Here is a 19,699-nt window from a genome sequence, read left to right as displayed (position 1 = left end):
TTCAGGTAGTGAAACTGAGGCCCCAGCTGCGGACTTGGCTTTCGGAGAATCACCTCCCGCATTCCCTCCCGCTCCCGGTGTTTCCACATCTAGCTGCGGGGACAGGCGGGCGAAGGAGAGAAAGGACAGTGTCCTCCCGCGAAGGACTGGAGCTCAGGGAACGCCCTCGGCAGCCTCTCCTGCGCCGTTCGCCTTTGCCCGGCGCCCACCCGGCCCCGCCCGCGCGGGGGTCTCCTCTTCCGCCCGGAGACTGCCGCAAGCGTGCAACTGCACACCCAATCACACCCAATCACACCCCGACGCGCTGCGCGCAGCGACCGCTCCTCCCCCACGGGCCCGCAAGCGTACGCAACCACACTGGACAGTCATACCCAGACTCACAGGCACCGTCATATGCAGTAACACACACACACACACACATACGACACAATTCAGAAACATCTAAGCGCACAAGGACAAAACCAAGACACCATCCCAACCATCGCCTCCCGAGCCCCCTCTTCTTCCATCACACCTCTCGGCTCATCGCTGCATCCGCACATGCCAGAGAAATGTTCAGCCTTTCAGAAGAAACCATTTTATTATTTTTTTTCAAAGAAAAAAAAAAGCCATATAAATATTAGAGTATAAAACTTGCGTGAGACACAGGAAGGGGGGGGTGGAGTGGGGAGCTACGTGACTATGCGAAGAGAAGCGCTTATAGAAGGAGTCAGTACGGGGGGAGGGGTCGCCGCAGCGCGTGGACACAGCACGAAACACAGCACGGGCCGCCGCAGGCAGGTTCAAGGACAGACGGCTGCGCGGAGCCCTCCGCCCGCTGCCCACTCGCCATCACGTAAGAAGCACACCGCACTACACTATTGGCAATTCTACACCAGCCGGAAGAGGGTCGGGGCTCTACACTACTGTAGGGGCGGGGGGTGGGGGTTCTTTCGCAGCCCCGCTGCATGAACGGGACCCCGGGGTGGGGGGAGGGCAGAGAGGGATGGACAGAGGAAGGTCTATGCACTGGGAGGCACTGGGGGACTTTAACCAGGCTCTGGCCACTGGAGGGCGGACTGGAGGCCTGGGCAGCGACCTTCACAGAGAAGAAATGGCACCTGGCAAGGTGAAGGACTGAGGCTGGGGGAGTGCAGGGCACTGTGGAGAAAAGTCCTGGTCCTGGGCTGAGACTGCCCATCCACTTGGTACCTGCTCTTGCTCCTTGCCTCCCCAACCCAGGGACCAAGAATGGCCTAGCTGACACTCCCTCCTGCTAGGGTCTCATTGGTCCTTTCCAACCAATGACACCTCTGGAGTACCCAGCACCCACAGAGGTCCCTCTGGCCTCTCCAGGGGACCTGGTCCCACACTCACACCCTTGGAGAGCTTCCTTGGACTGTACTGCCAGTTTAAACCCATTGGTCCTGCAGCTTAGTCTGAAGCTGGCTGCCTGGGCTGAACCCTACATGTAGAGTGAGGGTCCAGCCTGGTGCTTGATTTATGGCTGAGATATGGGGATCTGGTCAGTGCCCTGGGGACAGAGAACCTCCTGCAGGACCTGTAAATTGATGGGTTATCCATTCCCACCCCCACCATCCACCTACACACCCTTCCCTTCATCTCACCACCCCATACTGCCTTGGAACATGCAATGGAGTCTCTTGTTTGGGGAGGGCATGGGGAAGTCACTGCATGCAATGGGGACATCAAACAATGAAAAACAAAAGACTGGTCCCCAGGGCATTGGGAAGAGGCTTGGTGGCAAAACGATCACCCTAAATCCAGCATGCATCAGTACCATGGGGATGTTGACTATGTCCCCCAAAACCAGAGCATGGTCTCAGGCTCTGGGAGGAGGGGAAGGGACTGGCACCAAACCATGCTTTGGAGGAAGTGTGAGAACTGAAGGAGAGGCCAAGAGGTCATGATGCTCTTCCAACTCTTCATAACATTGAGCTTTTTGGGGGGTCACCTGGTACCTCAGCACCCCAACCATCTTACTCAACAGAGGAGCTATTGAAAGAGTGAGGTGGGGCGGGGTGAAAGGAGGGAAGCAGGGGGCGGGATGGGCCTGATTGGATTTGGGAGATGGAGGAGTTTAGCTGTAACTAAAGGGGGTGTGATAAATGGTTCTTGGCTTCTACACTAACCCCACCCCCACCCCCTGGGCACAGCATTAAGATTGATTGATGGGGGTTCCCAGCAGAACTCCCTTTGCATATTCATCCCCTTGGGGGCAGAGAGGGGGGTGTTGACTGGGCACTTGTTTCTGTTTCTCAAGGGGAGCATGGCCTTAGCCCCTACCAGAAGCCTGGGGGTGAACCCTGAACTTCTGTGGCCTGGGTACAAATAGGGACAGGCCGGGCTGGGCTGGTCAGGGAGGGAGCACGCCCTGTAGCTCCAGGCCTGGCCTCCGCGTTACTTCTTTTCTTTCTTGCCCGACTTCTTCTTGTTGCCGTTGCCTCCCGCCGGGGCTTTGCCATCCCTCTTGCCAGCTGCGTTGGTCAGGGTGGCATTGCTGCCCGGGATGTAGACGTTCTGGCGGTAGTCGGGCACGTGCTGCAGGGTGAACTGGGGCCCGTAGCGGGCACTCAGGCCCATGGTGCCGGCGCCGCCTCCCAGCGTGGAGCTCCCATCAGCGGCTTCTGCAGAGACAGAGGAAGGTCAAGGACTAAACTCAGGGTCCCCAACACTTATAGCACAAGCACTCGATGAACCCTGCAAAGCATCCCCAGGCCTGACCACACTGAGCACCGGGAATACAGTGGCCCACAGGGCAGTCTCCAGCCACGAGGTGCCTAAAGAGCAAAGGTTAAGAGGCTCTGCACTAAGAAGGCCTGGGTTTGAATCCTAGCTCCTTTATTTATTAGCTGGCCGCATCCACCTCTCCTCCCTGGGCCTCCAGAGTTTTCTGATCTGCAACGTGGGGATAATAATAGCATCTACCGTTCCTGATTTTGGTGGTTTAATAAGATAATGTATGTAAAGTGCCTAGAATAGTGCCTGGTACATGGCAAGTGCTCAAAACATGCTATTATTTTTGTCAGGGCTGAGCCACTAGCTCTCCAATTCTTGCCCTAGCATGTCTTCAAGGACTTCTCAAGGGAGGCTGTGGCTTCCCAGCTAGACCACGGCCTCGGCCTCCTACCCTTCTCCAACCAGTGCCCAGCACTGAGCAGGTTTTCAGTGGTTCTGGTATCAGGAGGGTGCTCTTTCTGGCATTCATTTGACAACAGCAAATGATTGCCTACCCGTGCCAAGCACTTTGCTAGATGCTCTCCATGCATGAGAGCTTTTAACCTCAACATAACTACCTGGTGAAGTGTGTGCTTTTGTCCCCCACTCTACAGATGCGGGAACCAAGATTCAAAGAATGGAAGAGACTTGCCCAAGCAGTACGAGCTAGTGTGTGCCAAGCCTAAGCGTATCTGCTCAGAGCCTAGCCGCGCCCATGAGGATCAGCTCAGCACCTGCCACTACTCAGGGGAAGAGGAGGCAGAGACTGGGCTGAGCCATGTTCCAAGAGGCTGGGATGCTGGTGATCCTGGGGTTCACTGTAGACGCAGAATTGAGGTGTCAGAGCTAGGTGACATCAGAGCCCCCTCCAGGCCAACTGCCCACCTTACAGAAGAGGAGACTGGGACCCAAAGAAGGACACATTCTGGCCCCAGTTCAGCATCACCTGGAAGCTACTCAGAAATGCACATACTCAGAATCTGCATTTTACCACGACCCCCACGTGATCGGTATGCACTTTAAAAGCTGAAAAGCACTTTAGTGGTTACCTCATAAGGTTGTGTGAGGATTCACTGAAAAAGGGCTTTACCCAGTACTCAGGTGAATTCTCAATAAATGTTATCTGCTATTAGTATTATTGTTATTATTATCATACAGTGTGTCATTACTATACTCCCTCTGGCTGGGTCAACGCGGGTAAAAATAGGAGTTTTGACTCATTCTGCCTAAATCCACAGGGACTCACTGCTGGAGACCCTGAAATCCTCCGGCAGTGACAGGGTTAAAGGCCCAGCCCAGGCCCAGGGTGCAGGCTGCAGCGCTGCTCTCGCGGCCCCCTCTGCCCCCACCCCAGGGCGCCGGGAGTGGGTAGAGAGGGTGACTAAAACTGGAGAGGCTGAGTAATCCTGGGACATCAACCAGGGATTGAGAAATGGAGAGACAGGAAATAGTTCCGGAGAGCGGCCGGGGGTGGGGGAGGGGCGCGCGCGGGGAGGGGAAGATGCAGATAAGCCCCGGTCCCTCCGCCGCCGCGGTCCAGCGCTCAGGTTTCCACAGCCTCCATTTCAGGGCCCCAGTCCCTGGGTCCGAGGGCCTTCTCGGGGCAGGGCAGCGCGGTTAGATGGGAAGGAGCAGCTGCCCGCTTCCTGCCGCCCTGCCCCAGGCTGGTCCCCTCCCCCAGCCCTTTCCATCCTCAGACCTGTCTCCGTTTTCCGTAATGAACTCCGGGAGGGGGCACGGTCCCTGCGCCCCGCCCCCGCCCTCCCCGCCAGCCTCTTCCGGCCTGGGAACGCGAGGGGTGGGCCGAGGGGCTCCCAGAGCCGGGATGCCGCGGTGATTTAGGGGCTGGAGGGGCGACCTCGGCGGCCCAGAGAAGGGGGGCAGGCAGAGACGCGCGCGCGCGCACTCACACCGGGAGAGCGAGGGGGAGATGCGGGAGAAAGGGGGAAGGGAGGCAGGAAAGCAACGACGGGGAGGGCCTGACTGGGGGTTGGGAGCCTGGCCCTGTCCTGCCTGTGCCCTGGGTCTCTCAGGAGACCCCAGGTGGGTGACCAGCCCCGACCCGGGGCCTGAGCTGGGCTGAGACTCTGTGGGGTGGAGTGAGGATGGGCTGGGCCAGGAAGCGGAGAGGATGTGGAAATGCGGAGTATCATGAAAAGGGGCTGGCACGGCGGGGTCCGCGTGTCCCCTAAAGACCACGTGACCTTGGCCAAGCCCCACTCTGCCCGTCTGCACATCGGGCGGGAAGAAGCTGGGTTGCCATCTTTGATCGCTACAGAATCCATTCTCCGATGGCTCCCCTCTACCCCCGCAAGACTCACACTGGGCAGGGACCAGACTCTTTCCTCAGTCCAAGGGGAAGCAGACTTAGAAGAATACCATGAAGGAGCCTGGGCCTCCTCGGGCCTGGAGGAGGTGGGGGTGAAGATCACTTCCTCAACCTGTGCCAGCCTCTCCTCCGGGACACTCAGGCCCCAGCTCTGCCAGCTTCCTCCCCTCCCCTCCACCCTTTCTTCTCCACCTCAGTTCTGAGGAGGCAACTCCAGGGAGCAGCCCTGGGACGCCTGGTCCGGCCAGACCAGAAGACCAGAGCTGGGGAAGCTGCAAACCGCAGCCTCCTCCCGGGCACGTCTCCCCCCAGCCTGTTTATTTAAAAAGCCTCCCAAGTGTTGGCTTTTACTCTCGGTCTTACTTACTGCCCCTCCACAGCCGCGTGGGCCTGCCTGGGCCCAACTCCAGGAACTTCTCTGGGTCCAGGGCCAGGAAAGGAGTGTGAAAGTGAGAGTGGGAGCCTGACCCTGCCGCCTTCCACCCCAGGGCCCACTCCCTGGGGCCCAGGCCCAGACAGGGTCAGGTCCATGTGGGCCAGAGGGGCCTGACAGGGGAGGGAGCCTGCATGACCCTGGCTCCAGGGGGCCCTTCTGGGAGGGTTTTGGGCCATAAATTCTGATTCCATTTCTTTTTTAAGGTCTGAATGTAGACTGGAAAGCCTGCTTCCCCGGCCTTAGGGCTCAAGGCCACAACAGCTAAATATACCTGTCTGTTTACTTCCCTCGAGAGCCCAACTTGACTTGGCGTCTTCCCAGATCAAGCTGCCTGTTCCAGCCTCAGCCCTCTGCCTAATATCCGCCTCTCTGGAATCGCGGTTCCTCCAGACAGCCGTGCCCCACTGGCCACCCCTGCTACCTCTCCCTTCCTCGGCCCCTTCACCAACCGCAGGCCTGGCCCTGCTCAGCCTCACAGAGATCTGGGGTAGGGCTGCCAAAGTTTGCAAATGAAACTACAGGGTAACTCGTTATATTTGAATTTCAAGTAACCACGGATGATTTTTAGTATAGTATGTCCTGTGCAACATTTGGGACCTGCTTCTACAAAAATACTCTTTGTTGTTTATCTGAAATTCAAATTTAACTGGGCATCCTGTATTTTGTTTGGCAAGCCTAATCCAGGAGAATAACTCAGGGCATTAAGAAGAGTGCAGGCTCTAGACCCATTCAGCTAAAAGGGAAACTGAGGCTCAATCTAAAACCTGGTATGGCAACTGTAGTAGAAAGGGGATTAACTTGGGAATCAGCTGAGTTAGAATCACAGCCCTGCAGCTCAAAACTGGGGGGACTGAGCATCTGTCAAATGGAAAGAAGAGCTGTTGAAAGGATTAATTAACATGAGGCCCATAAAGTGTGCTGTAACACGTGCAATACCAAAGAGTGATCATGGTGATTACTGTGTGATCGTGCCTGGTTCTCTACCCACCAGTCCTCTAGGCACACTCAGCTCACTCTATAAGGCCTTAATCCTCTGTCTACCTCCATATAAGCCCAGGATTTGTAGCCCCCCACAAGCTAGTCCTTAATAATAGGTATTCTAATTCTGCCTCTACCCCTATGGATCAATAAGGATAATAATTCATCAATTAGAGCGACCATGTATTATGCCTTTACTCTCTGCTAATCCTGTGCTGATGCCCAACATTCACTCCCACAAGAAACATAAGGAGGTCTGTTATTATTGTGCCCATTTCATAGTAGGTGAAACTGAGGTTTAGAGGGGCTTAATAATCTGCCTGAGGACTCACAGCTAAGCAGCCTGCCTCCAAATCCCATGGCCTTAAATACTGATGATCATATTCTCCTTCCCCTGTCCAGGACCCTGGCTGCTCCTCAGAGGCAATAACTATTTGCTGAATCTCTGTTGCATTTAAGGTTCTTTGCTAGCCTTGTGGGAAAACCAAAATCCTTTGGTGGGGGGTAGCACAAAAGAGCAGGGGCCTCACATATCTACAGTGCGTTCTCTGTGCTGGAAATGTCCACGCCCTCTTCCCCTGACAGAGGGCTTGAGTAGGCAGGCCCCATACCAAATGCATTATGGAATCATCTCATTTAATCCTCCTAACACCTGTTTGAGACTGGTGTCCCCATTACTTGGCTGAGGAAACTGGGGTTTAGAGAGATTTAGTGTGTTGACCGAAGTCACAAGGACAGTAAGTGGCAGAGGTAGGACCTGACCTGTGCTGTCCCATTCCAGGGCTAGACCCTAAACCACTACTCCCCACCTGTCCTCGGTGGGTCACTCCTTGTTCACTCCCCTCTGGCATCCCAGGATCCCCAACCCCTCTGCTGCTCCTTAGCCTGGCTTGACGCCTTCTCAGACCAGCTAAAAGATTGAGATCCAGTCTCAGGGCATGGCAGCTCTGGGATACATCCTGGCGCCCGAGTGTCCTATACCACAAGCTGGCACAACTTACCGCTGGCAGAGGCCAAGATCATGGCTTGCAGCATCTCTGTGTCAAACTGGTTGTTGGGCCAGGTGCCAGTTTCGTCGCCATTTTGTGACCTGGGGAGAGAGTGGAATGTGAGTGCAGCCCCCAGGGCACCTTATCTCATGCCCTTCCTGTTCTCCCAAAGTCTCCCAAATCTAGTACCCTACCCCCACTGTTCTCCCAAGGTCCCCCAAATTGATGACTTTATCTCCACCCTACCCCCAAGACGTGCTCCCTTCCACCAAGGTGGGAAATAACTTAGAGAAGCACTCAGAAGCCAGGTCTCCAGAAGACAGCCCCTGACACCAGCTCTCTACTGGCTCAGATGCAGGAACAGATAGGCAGAAACCGCAGCTTGCCCTCCACGAGAAAGCAGTGACTTACTTACTGTCACAGCGAGGGGGGCCAGGACCTCTCCCAAGGACAATGAAGGTGAGGAAAGGGAGAGACTGTTCCAGAGATGGAGAGAGAGGTGAGAACCCAAGCAAAAACCCAGGAGGAGATGTAAGATGCCCCGAGAGGCCCTCGACGAGTAGAGAGTGCTTTAAAACTCAAATTTGACCACCTCAATGGTTTCCTAAGCTCTCAAGGTAAAGTCCATGGGCTTTAGGCTTTAAGAATTCTTCCCACCCATTTTACAGGAACGCTCCAAGCCCTGTTTCCAAACATTCTATGACCAAACCTTTTCTGAGGCACTTGGCCAATTCCACACTCTCTTGCCATGAATTCTGTGCAGGAGTCATTTCCTAGACTGTCACTCCCTCAACAATGACCCTGCTTGTATGAATAAACTTGTCAGAGGGGATAACCCTAAACGCACCCTGGCTGGGTCAGGGGCCTCTGCTGTGCTTCCACCCGCAGGGCCCGCCCCCCTGGTAGCACTCATGTCACTGGTCCTACTGTCGGACCCCATCTGCCCCTCCACCAGACGGGGCTCGCTGAGGCAGGGACTGTGTCAGGGACTGTGTGTGCCTGCTTCAATTTCTTTCTTTCTGTTTTTTTTTTTTTTTCTTGTTGTTTGTTTGAGAAGGGGAAGCACCTCTGGCACACACCGAGTCTGCTGTTAGGTAATCCAGCCACATCTGGCACACAGAAGTTCCTCAATAAATATTTGCTGCCTGGATGAATGGGAAGAGGCCTGTGGCGAGAGCTGGGTCACTATGAAGTAAGAAGAAGGATTTGCCACCAGGAGAAGGGCTTGCAGGTCTGGCCTTGGAGGCATGTGTGCCCGTGCATGTGAAAGTATGCTTATTGTCATAATGCGTGAGTGGAGCCAAGACCTTCTTTACAATTTTTCCGAGGTTCCCTGCTTGTGGTTTCGCATGTGGGATTCCCCAGCCCCAGGTGAGGAGCTGGGGCTGAGGCCCGGAACAGAGCACACGGCTGCTACGCGGGCCCCCCCGCAAGCGTAAAGTTAGGGCTGGAGGGGAAAGCGGGAATCTCATTTCTCCTTCCCCGAGATGGAAGAGTTGGAATTCTGTGTCCACTTATTCAACAAATATTTATTGAGCCTAACTGCATAGCAGACATTGTGCAGTGAACATGACAGGAAAATCCCGTCTCTATGGTGTTCACTGATATTAAATAACTGCATGTTGAATTAATTGCAGTTGTGACAAGTACTATGAAGGCAAAGAGCAGGGGCTATCAGAGGGCATAATGGGAAAACTCACCTAGTCAGGGTTAGGGGGACAGTCTAGGCTTCCCTGAGAAAAAGATGGCAAAATTTCAGTCTGAAGAGATTATCCAGGTGATCAGCATAAGGAAATGTAAAGGAATAACTGAAAATTACCACTTTTGAGCCACTGATGCAAAAACAGATTCAGGCAAGGATCATTGGTGAATCCTAAAATACTAAAATTAGGTGAAAGGCATACTCTCAAAGGATCACCACAGATCACTTGCTAATCACAAATATTTAAAACTGTCTTTAAAACGAGGAGACCTGGGGACGCTGCTTAAACCAAGTGAACAAACCCAGCACTATTGTTATTGGGGCGAATCCACATCAGGTGATTCCTAAAGGGAGGTGGTGGAAGGACACGGTCTCACCCAGGCAGGATTCTTACCGAGCTTGTCCTACCTGAGTCTAACCATGAAAAAATGATCAGCAAATCCAGACCAAGGGACATTTTAAAAGACAACTGGTCTGGACTCTTTTAAAATGTTATGTCATGAAAAACAAACAAGCAAACCAAAAAGGTAGGGAGGCTGTCCTAGATTAAAGGAGATGAAAGAGACATGGCAACCAAATGTGATTCATGGTTCTTGATTGAATCTGCATGAAAAAACAAAACAGGTATAAAGGACATTTTGGGAACATTTATGAAAATCTGCATAGGAACTGCATACTATTGTATCAATGTTAAATTCCTCATGTGACAATTCTTTTGTGGTTAGCCAGGAAATGTTATTGCTTTTAACAGATGTATACTGAAGTCTTTAAAGTGCAATCATAAAGTAAGTCTGCAACTTACTTTCAAATGGTTCAGAAAAGAAGTATGTGCATATGAGTACACAGAGAGGAAGATAAAACAAATGTGCAAAATATTCACTGGTAAATCTAGGTTAAAAGGGTGTTTGGGTGTTCCTCATACATTTCTTTCCATTTTCTGAAAGGTTTGAAATATTGCACAATAGAAGTTGAGGGGTGGAGCTGCAAGGGTGGGTCAGTGGTAGAATCCTCGCCTGCCATGCTGGAGACCTGGGTTCAATTCCCGGTCCATGCAGCACGCCAAAAACAAACAAATAAAAATTCAACAAATGATGCCTCAATAACGGTATACTCACATGGAAAAAGGATGAAATGTGACCCCACCATACAACATACAAAAAAACAAAAAACTTGTGGGATAAAAGTAAGAAGTGTGGTGTTGTGGGAGAGTGTTCCAGGCAGAGGGAATACCATGCCTCAGGCCTCTGGGCTGGGAGGAGCTTGATGGGTTCAAAGGAGGAAGAGAAGGCCAGTGTGGCCGGGACAGGGGAGGGGCTGTCAGGGCAGGGGCAGGGGCTGCAGAGTGGACGCTGGAGGCTGTGTCTCATCCTAAAGGCTGTGGGAAGCCACGGAGATGTTTGAAAAATGGTTTGTCATGATCAGGTTCAATTTCTTAAAGCTCACTCTTGCTACTGTGTAACAACAGGACTGAGGGTGGGGTTACTCCCAGGAGGACCAGACTCCGGTGAGGGGGCCCCAGGCACCTCTGTCTCCGTGGAAACCCAGGGGTCCTTACATCCAGCAAGACTGGGCTCACTCTGGGCCTGCCCAAATGGGGATCAAGTGGGGCGGGCAGGAGTGGGGGGCAGGAAAGAGCTTTGGGGCTGTGGGTAGATAGCGGTTAGGAGGATACAGCCTACGGGGTGATGGCGTGGAAGAAATAGAGGTGAGTGGGAAGGGGGCATGGAAGGACAACTGGACGGAGTTCAAGGAAGATGCTTGGGAAAGGGTAGAACTGAAAGCTAGAGGCCAAACGGGGCAGGCGGTCAACTCTTTGAAGCTAGGCAAGAGATGGAGAGGGAGGGGCTGCTTTTTTAACCCTTGGTAGAGAGTTTCTGACTCTCTCGTCACTGGGTTCTTCTGATTATACACATTGCCCATCATTTCAGTCTCATAACAACCCGGCTAAATAGAAGAGCCACGATTATCCCTATTTTCCAATAGATGACCCAGGGCTCAGAGAGGTTGAGAGACTTTCCCAAAACCAAAGCTGGTGACTGCAGAGCTGCAACTTGAAAAGAGACCTAATGTGACTCCAAAGTTCATCTGTGCTCTGACTCATGACAGCACACCGGACTTCAGCCAGTGGGTAGCAGCAGGAAGAGGGGATTCTTCCAGGATTGGGGTAACAGTGAGAAGTAAAAGTATAGGAAATGGGCTACGGTTAATTGATCATTTCCAAGCACCCACTACGTGCCAGTGCCCGGGCCGGGCCCTAGGATTTAAGAGATGATAGATGCGGTTCTTTTTTTTTTTTGTCCGTGGGCAGGCACTGGGAATCGAACCCAGGTCTCTGGCATGGCAGGCGAGAGCTCTGCCTGCTAAGCCACCATGGCCCACCCAGATAGATGCGGTTCTTGCCCTAAGATGCTGCTGTGCCAGTGGTCCTGCAGTGGGTGAGGGAGCACCCCAGGCCGGAATACAGTGACCCGCTCCCTGCATAATGTGGATATGAGACATATGTCCATATTATGGGCCATGAAGCAATAATTAAATGACTTTTAAATTCATTTATTATTACTGGCATGGGGGAAGTCTCAGGATATACTACAAAGGGAAAAAAGCAGGCGACAATACTCTCAATTACTGCTAATAAAAAAAACTGGTAAGAACTATACAAAGTGAACGGGAATAAAAGTCGCTGATCTAAGTATGGAAACCTAACTTCTGAATAATTTATTTAGGCAATAAGCTTTTTTAAAATAAAGAAAACTGCACATGTCATTCACCTACGCAGAGGGAAAAGTTGAGAAAGATATATATGAAAATGTCAAAGGTTAATGTTCAATGAATAAACTGAAAAGAAACAAAAGATGGAGGGGAAACATTGAGATTAAAAAAACTTAAGAGACATCACATGTAAAGGGTACTTCAATTTGGATACCCATGCAAAGGAATTAACTGTAAAAAAAGAAAGAGGCAGATTGGGAATTGAGGAAATGTGACCACATACTAGATACATGATGATATTAGGGAATGACTATCTATTAAAATTACTTTTAGCACTTGTGTTTTTAAAAAGGAATTATTACTATTAAAGATAAAGAGTCTCTATCTAAGACTCCATAAAAGTTTTTCTTAGTAAGTTTGTTTTTTCAGAAATGTAAAGCCTCCAGATTGTTCCTATGCTAGAAAATCCCTGAAACCCAGAGATCCCAGGTTCTCTAAGACATTACCCAGATGTCCCTGGAGAGTGAGAGAATGCTCAAATGAGAGGGAGGAGGCATAACTGAGAAATTAGGATGTGACAAATGATTATGACCCCTGACTCATCAGACAGATACTTCTTTTTTTGGTTCCTGGTGTATTAGAATAGCCAGAAGGAAATACCTGAAACTGTTGAACTGTCATCCAGTAGCCTAGATCGTTGCTAATGATTATCTAACTAAATAGCTGTTCTCTTGTGACAGTGTCATTGTAAAAGTCTTGTGACTGGCATTCCCTTTATCCAGTGTATGGGTCGGTGGGTAATGAAATAAAGACAAAAAATAATAATAATGGGTGGGGGGATAAGGGGTATGGGATGTTAGGGGGTTTTATTTTTAATTTTTATTTCTTTTTTTTGGAGTAATGAAAATGTTCTAAAATTGATTGTGGTGATGAAGGTACAACTATATGATGATATACTATGAACCACTGATTATATACTTTAGATGGATTATATGGTATGTGAATACATCTCAGTAAAATTGCAGCAAAAGATTTAATTAAAAAAAAAAAGTAAAAGTGAATAGTAACACTCCAGATAAAATTATGTGGCATCTGGGATTTGATTCAAAATCATCCAAGGTGGGGATGACAGTGGGGAGATAAGTGAACCAAGACAGGACATGTGCCGAAGCTGGATAATGGCTCATCATACCATTCTCTCTACTCCTGTATTTATTTGAAATTTTCCATATTAAAAATAGGTTAGTGGAGGTTCTGTCTGGGTTCTGAAATTAAGGGTGATTTTCCCTTAATTTTTTTTTCTATTTGTCAAGTTTCTGTAATGAGCATGTATTCTTTTGTAAGCAGAGAAAAATTAAATCGCCAATTGTTGTTTGTTGAACAACTTGGCCCGAACTGAGGAAGAGGAGGGGTAGGGTCTCTCAGAGGAGGGGGAACAGAAGGAGATCCAGCACTGGAAAGATGGTGAGGCACCATGGAAGGAGAGGCAGGGTGGAGGCCTGGGGAAGGCGCATGGAGACTCTCTCCTTCGTGCAGAGGCTGGGAACAGAGACAGGGCTGGGCCTGCGTCATAGCTTGAGAAGGGAGAACTGGCCTGCAGGGCTCAGAGCTTGGGACGAGGGCTTTGGGATCGGAAGCCAAAAGGATACCTGAGAAGGGGTGGCCTGGACAGGAGGAACACTTGGCAAGCAGGTACTTTCTGGTATTTCAAATCATGGGTCTTTGTCCCTGTCGCCTAGGCAGGGAGACCCAGAACTGGCTCGAACTTAAACTAGGTTTACTGAAAACTCAACACTAGCCTTGCTCTGAACCTGGTGTGCCAGACCAGACCGGGCTGAACTGCAGCGGGCAAGATGATGGGGAAGGGGGAGCGTGGGTGGTTCAGTGGTAGAATGCTCAGCTTCCATGCAGGAGACCGGGGTTCAATTCCTGGACCATGCACCCAAAGGGGGGAAAAAGATGATGGGGAAGGAATGGGACACAAAGGCAAGGGAGGGCTGGAACCAGGGGTAGGTTAAATAAGAGAAATCTCTCCCCTTAATCACCTCACTCCAGCTTAATCATCAGAATGGCATTTTGTTTATCCCAAAAGGCCTCACCACCGGACCTTTGCACATACTCTCGCCTCCTCTGGAATGCTTTTCCTTCTTTTCTTCACCTGGTTAATTCAGACTCATCCTTCATATCTCAGCACGATCTCCTTTCTTTCTGGATGTGCTTCCTGCTCCTTGACTGAGTCATATCCCTAGTATCCCCTCAGTACCCAGTATTATTCTTCACAGCACTTACAGTGGCTGCAATCTTACATTTATTTTTGTGATTATTTGGTTACTATCTGTCTCCCTCAACAGACTATAAATCTGGAGGGCAGGGGTCATGTCTGTTTTGAATCCCCCATACCTAGAATACTGCCTGGCCTACAGTAGGTGCTTAATAAATGTCTGCTGAATGAATGGGGGAGGGAATTCGCTGGACTGGACCCTAACACAGTTCACCTTGGGCACCCTGAGGCTGAATGAGAAATGTCAGTTCTAGTCCCCTCAAGCTAACTGAGGCAGTGACAGCTCCTGTGCATTCTCCTCCATCTCTCCAAGAGCTCCCACACCTTTTCCAGGTCACCAAGGCTTTCAACTGATGAAACAGTACTTGAGGAAGGGGTAAGGCAGAGGGTATATCAGAGACAACTGGGGGCGCTCCCAGAGGCTCCCAGAATTCAATACTGAATTTTGCTCCAGGGCCAGTGTGTGGCCTGAGGTGAGAGTGGGTAAAGGGCAGACAAATTGCCTAGTACTTATTATCATCACCTCAACTCAAATGTCACCTACTCTTAGAAGCCATCCCTGAACCCCTTTCCCCATTACCCTCTTCTTCTCAGCACTTACGCTTTGTAACTAGATGGGTTTTTTTTGTTTGCTTGTTGTGTGTGTCTGTGTGTTTTAGATAACAACTAATCAGTTGTCATTTATCTGTTTCTCCTGCTGTCCTGGAAGCCCTACAGGTTCAGGGATCGTGTCGGCTTGTTCATTCTCATAGGCCAGTATCTAGCACAGGGCCTGGCTCATAATAGATGCTCAATAACTATCTGTTGGATAAATAAATGAATATATGAGTGACTTAATGGAGAACCCACAGAAAGGCTGGCCAGGCCAGGGGGCGGGGAATAGGGGATGGCAGCTGAGGTCAAGTTGGGGGCATGGGCAACCTAAGCCTTCCGATTCACCGGCTTCCAGGAGCTTTTAGGAAGTGCTCTGAGATCCGGATGCGCACGCCCGCCGGGGAGCTGGAGTCTCCCTGGTATACCAAGCCTCCTGGGTTCCTGTGTGGGGAGGCAGGGGCAGGGGTACAGAGGAAAGCTCCAAAGCTCAGCGTGGTAGTATCTGGGGAAATGTGGGCTGTAAGAGCCCACCAGCCAGCGAGGAGGCAGGGGAAGGCGGCCGAGCTCCAGCCCTCCCTCTTTCCCCGGGCTCCTTGGAATCCTCCAGGCTCCTGACTTCTAACAGAGAGGCCTGGCCCAGAGCCAGTCCACTGTCCCCAAACCAATGAAGGTCTTTCGGGCTGAAGTTTCCCCTCCCCCGCCACCCGCAGGGGGTTCCTGTCTCAGCAGGAATTCATTCCGATTAAAAAGAACAGCTGGAGCAGCCTGGGTGGGAGAGTGGGTGGTGGAGTCCGGGTGTGAGGGTCATGTGTGTGTGTGTGTGTGTGTGTGTGTGTGTGTGTGTGGAGAGAGCATGTGGGGGGCGCATGTGTGTGCTGGCTTGCCCAGAAGCACAAAGAAATGAGACACAGAGAGGCACAGGGGCACAGAGTAAAAGACAGGAAAAGAGGAAGAATGGAGAAAGAAAGAAACAGAGAAAGAGACTCAAGAAAGGCAGGGAAAGACAGACAGACATGGAGAGGTATATGGAGAGACAGAGACAAAGAAAGAGACACAGAGAAGCTAAGAACAGAGGGGAAAACAGAGGGAGTGAGACAAAAAAAATAAAGAGACCAAAGACAGAACACAAGTACACTAGGAAAGGATGAAAGAAGGGGAGACAGAAAAGAGGTGAAAGAGAGGCAGGGACAGAGAGAAAGGAGAAACAGAGACTGAGACTAAGGGAGAGTCACATTTATTCATTCATTCCACATTTATTGAGCACCTACGCCTTGCCAGGCCCAGTGCGAGGCAATAATGCAAATGTAGGGACCAAGATGCAGCAATAAAGTCCAGCTGAGATAGAGACCGAGAGGGAGAGGCAGAGGTGCAAACGGAGATAGAGACCGAGAAAAGGAATCAAAGAGCAGAGAATGACAGACACACAGACTCAAGAAAAGGGCAGAGATGAAAGACCTGCAGGCAGAGAGGGCAGGACAAGTGGAAGCCAGAGGGTGGCCTGGAGGAGGGGCAGGAGGAGGGAAACCTGCCCCTCGCCCTCGGCAGCCCCATCCCCGGCTCTGCAGTCGCCACTGTCCTCACAGCTGCCCGACCGTGTCCCCTCTGCCTCCACTCCTTGTGTCAGCCTCTGGAGGGGGTTCTGCGCTCACAGCCTCCCCCAGTCCGTGTTTCTCTGCCTGAACCCCAGGTTGGGATGGAGCCCAGCCCAACCCAGAGGAGAGAGGCATGGGCAGCAGATGGGTATAAGATGCCTGCCCTTCACCCAGAGCCCATCTTAAGACCATCGCTTGCCCCCCAGAGCCTGCAGGCGACAGGAGAGGCGTGTGCGTGACGGGAGAAGGGCGGGGGTGGGGGCGGAGGTGCGGGGAGGGGGGAGTATGTGCAGTGAGCTTCCAAAATAGTCAGGGTAGGCACCTGCTCCTTCTGGGGTCTGTGAGTCAGCCCCAAATATACCCAAACCCCCTGAAATCTTGAGCTGAGGGAAGAAGACATTTATAGCAAATGCTGAGCCCTTCCCCCATCCCCTCCCACGTCACCACTGAGAAAATGCGGCGGGGAAGAGGGTGGGTCGGGAGTCAGTCACCTACCCGCTGGTGCCAGGTCTCTGGGCCTGAGAGAAACGCCAGTCCGTGTTGGGTGGGGCTTGCTGTGGAAAAAACAGAAGGAAAGGGGCTGAGTACTCATGAGGAGTCACAATGTCACCTGAGCCCCTGGGGACGGGCTGGAGGGGAGAAGGGGAGTGGGCACAGAGCAGCTGCAGGACTGGGAAGAAAATGGGATAAAGTGGGGGAGGGATAGACACATCTCCAAAGACAGAACACACCTCAGGTCTCAGAGGTCTGAGGCATGGGGACAAAGGAATAAAAGAGCACTTCATCTGAGCACACTGAGCAAGCTCAGATTCCTCTGCGGTGGAAATGGCCCCTTCCTCCCTCCCCCCAGACTCAGCACATCGGAGCTGAAATTCAAGGGCTGCAAAATGTGTCCTGTGGGGGGTGGATGCAGAAAAGGTCCCCAAGAGTGGCAGAGGGGGCTTTCAGATGGGAACTCCACCAGCCCTAGAATGAATGGATTCAGCTCCTCAGCTGGGAACAAAGCATCCTCTGCAGCAAGATGGCTGCTGCCCGGGGTAACCCTTTTTGTGCCAGGTTGTGCAGTAATACATTCAGAAAGCCTGAGACCCTTGGCCCTCAAGGATCCCTTCCCACAGCTAAACACATTATTAATTTAGGAGTTATGCCAGACTGGGCCTTTGCAGGGCATCCAAGCCCCGGGACACCTCTCACCCACAGAACTCTGCCAGATAATGGGCCCTAAGGAGGAGAGAACAAGGCCACTCTGTCTGGGACGGAGGAAACTGCTGGGATGGAGCCCAGCAGGGATCAAGCTCCCACAGCCTCCAGGCAGAGCCAGCAAAGTCTCCAGGGTTTCCAGGGCCTGATCTGCAGCCATCGCCCACATGGTGGAAGGTATGGGGTTCTCCGCAGCCACCTCGCTCCTAAGGTCTTCTCATTCTTTCCAGAGGGTGTGTTACCTCATCACACACTCACGAAGCTCTCCTAGAGCCACCTCCTCACTGGTTCTGGGGTGTGCTGGTAATGGATTCTCACACTGACTCTGAGGAGTGTAGGGAAGCGTGAGCATCTCCAATTACACCGGGAAGAAGGAAGGACCAGGCTGCCAAATGTCTCTTCCCAAGGCTCACAGGTGACAGCAACGGGGGCAGAACCTAGAACCCTCAGCATCCCAGCTGCAGCAGGAGTCACCACTGAACTTTTAGGGGTTGCTGGGGGGGAAGGACCTTAGGATGACCAGCCCTCAGCCACTGTGTTATAGACACAGCAGCATCTGCACTGACATGCAGGGACCACGACAGACTGGAGGCGGAAAGTCGCTGGGCAAAACTCACAGCCTACATCAGGACGGCGGGTCCAAATTTGTTCAGCGAGGGCTGCTCTGGGATGATGAGTCCCAGAAAGTCTTTCTCCACATGTATGGCCCTAAAAGGGAAAGAACCCCATCTTTCCCCATCCAAGCAGAGGCAAAACCCTCCCTCTGTCCTCGCTTTTACAAGTTCCAAATGCCAAGTGACTGAGGATGCCAAAATCTGGTTAGACACACCTAGGTTAGACCCTTTATCATTTACTCTCATTTGACCCCTTGTGAAACCAAGTTATAAGATGCGGATGCTAGTACCTCGCAACCACACTCTTGGGAAAGCAAATGAGATGCTGTGGTTCTCAAAGGAGGTGTGGGGTAGGGCTCCGGCTATCAGCTCTCAGAATTACCTGGGGGTGCTTTTTCAAAATACAGTTCTTATTTGGTAGCGGCAGACTGGTGATTAGCTGTTTTTTGAATAAAAGTTCCCAGGATTGTGAACACTTGTGCTTTTTACTATTAAAGTTTTCCCGTACATGATGGCCCCCAGGAAGGTGGGAGAACTATGGCTTTCCATCTGCCAGAGGAGGAAGAACTTCGTGGAGTCTCAGAAACCTTTGTCACACCCCTCCTCCCCAAGGCCCTGACCCTAGATTGCCTGACACATTAGGGTCACGACGGAGCCAAAAGCTGATCTCTGAGCATCCAGCGCTGGGTGCTGCAGGCTCCCACGTGTCATGGGAGGAACTGGGGTGCTGGTGCCGCTGCGGTTCCGGGGCTACCTCTCCTACGGAGGCCTGCCCGCTCTTCCCAGGCCGGGCCCTGCTGCCTGCCGGGCCACAGGGCGGCTCAGCTGCTGGACCAGGGACGAGAAGCCCCAGGCAGAGGCCCAGCCCGATCCGGGGGCCCGCGGTCGTCGAGTCCCGGCTCGCCCCGCGCCTTCAGCGTCCAGAGTCGCTCCCGCCGCCCGGAAGCAGCAGCCCGCTCAGGCCAGCGCCGAGGCGAGCCCCTCCAGCCCCGGGCGGGGCGGGGCGGGGGAGAGCGCGGGAGTGGGAGCAGGAGCCCCCGAGTCCTCGCCAGGAGCTGCGCGGCCGCGACCTCGGGATCCTCACCAGCGAGCGCTCAGCCAGCGGTGCGCCCCAGTGAGGCGGGCGGCGCGTGGGAGGACAGCTGCGGGTGGGACGGGGACGGCCCGCGGGAACCTGGCGGCGGCAGCAGGCGGTAAGGCTGGTGCATGGGCGTGCTCGGGAGGCGTGGGCAGCCCGCGCGCCGCGTGTGCCCCGTGACTGCGGGGAGGGCACGCTGAGCCCTGCGCGCTCCTCTGTCCTGTCTCACCGATGCGGGAGGGTGATGGGGGGCACACAGGGGAGGACTGAGGATAACAGCGAAGTCACAGGTCGTGGGAGTGGGTTGAAACGTTAAGAGAAAACTTAAGTAAGAACTGGCCGCGCGGGCCGGCGCCCAGGAGGCCGTCTGCAAGCCTAGGTCTGTGATGCCCTCCCACCCCCAACCCCGGCCCCCCGCGGAAGTGACCAGAAATTCACGGGAACCTCGGGCTGGGGGATCAGCCTGGACCCTCAGCCTT

The 19,699-nt window shown here is 52.6% G+C and overlaps 1 protein-coding gene across 10 annotated transcripts in view; it reads right to left on the bottom strand.

The window, feature by feature from the left end:
• Positions 1-561: 561 nt before the first annotated feature.
• The window catches only part of LOC143663888 (protocadherin gamma-C3), a 165,130-nt gene continuing 145,992 nt past the window's right edge, over positions 562-19,699 (bottom strand). For all 10 annotated transcript variants that reach the window (XM_077137240.1, XM_077137235.1, XM_077137234.1 and 7 more), the window contains exons 2-4: positions 16,824-16,882; positions 7,463-7,551; positions 562-2,627 (exon numbers count right to left, since the gene is read on the bottom strand). In XM_077137240.1, coding sequence (XP_076993355.1) covers positions 2,401-2,627; positions 7,463-7,551; positions 16,824-16,882 — 375 coding nt within the window. In that variant the 3' untranslated portion in view covers positions 562-2,400. The remainder of the gene's footprint in view (positions 2,628-7,462; positions 7,552-16,823; positions 16,883-19,699) is intronic.

The sequence above is a fragment of the Tamandua tetradactyla genome, chromosome 20, assembly GCF_023851605.1.
Source record: "Tamandua tetradactyla isolate mTamTet1 chromosome 20, mTamTet1.pri, whole genome shotgun sequence".
In the NCBI taxonomy this organism is placed as follows: domain Eukaryota; kingdom Metazoa; phylum Chordata; class Mammalia; order Pilosa; family Myrmecophagidae; genus Tamandua; species Tamandua tetradactyla.
Note: the sequence above shows the minus strand (reverse complement) of the source record. Positions and strands in the feature narration are given on the sequence as shown.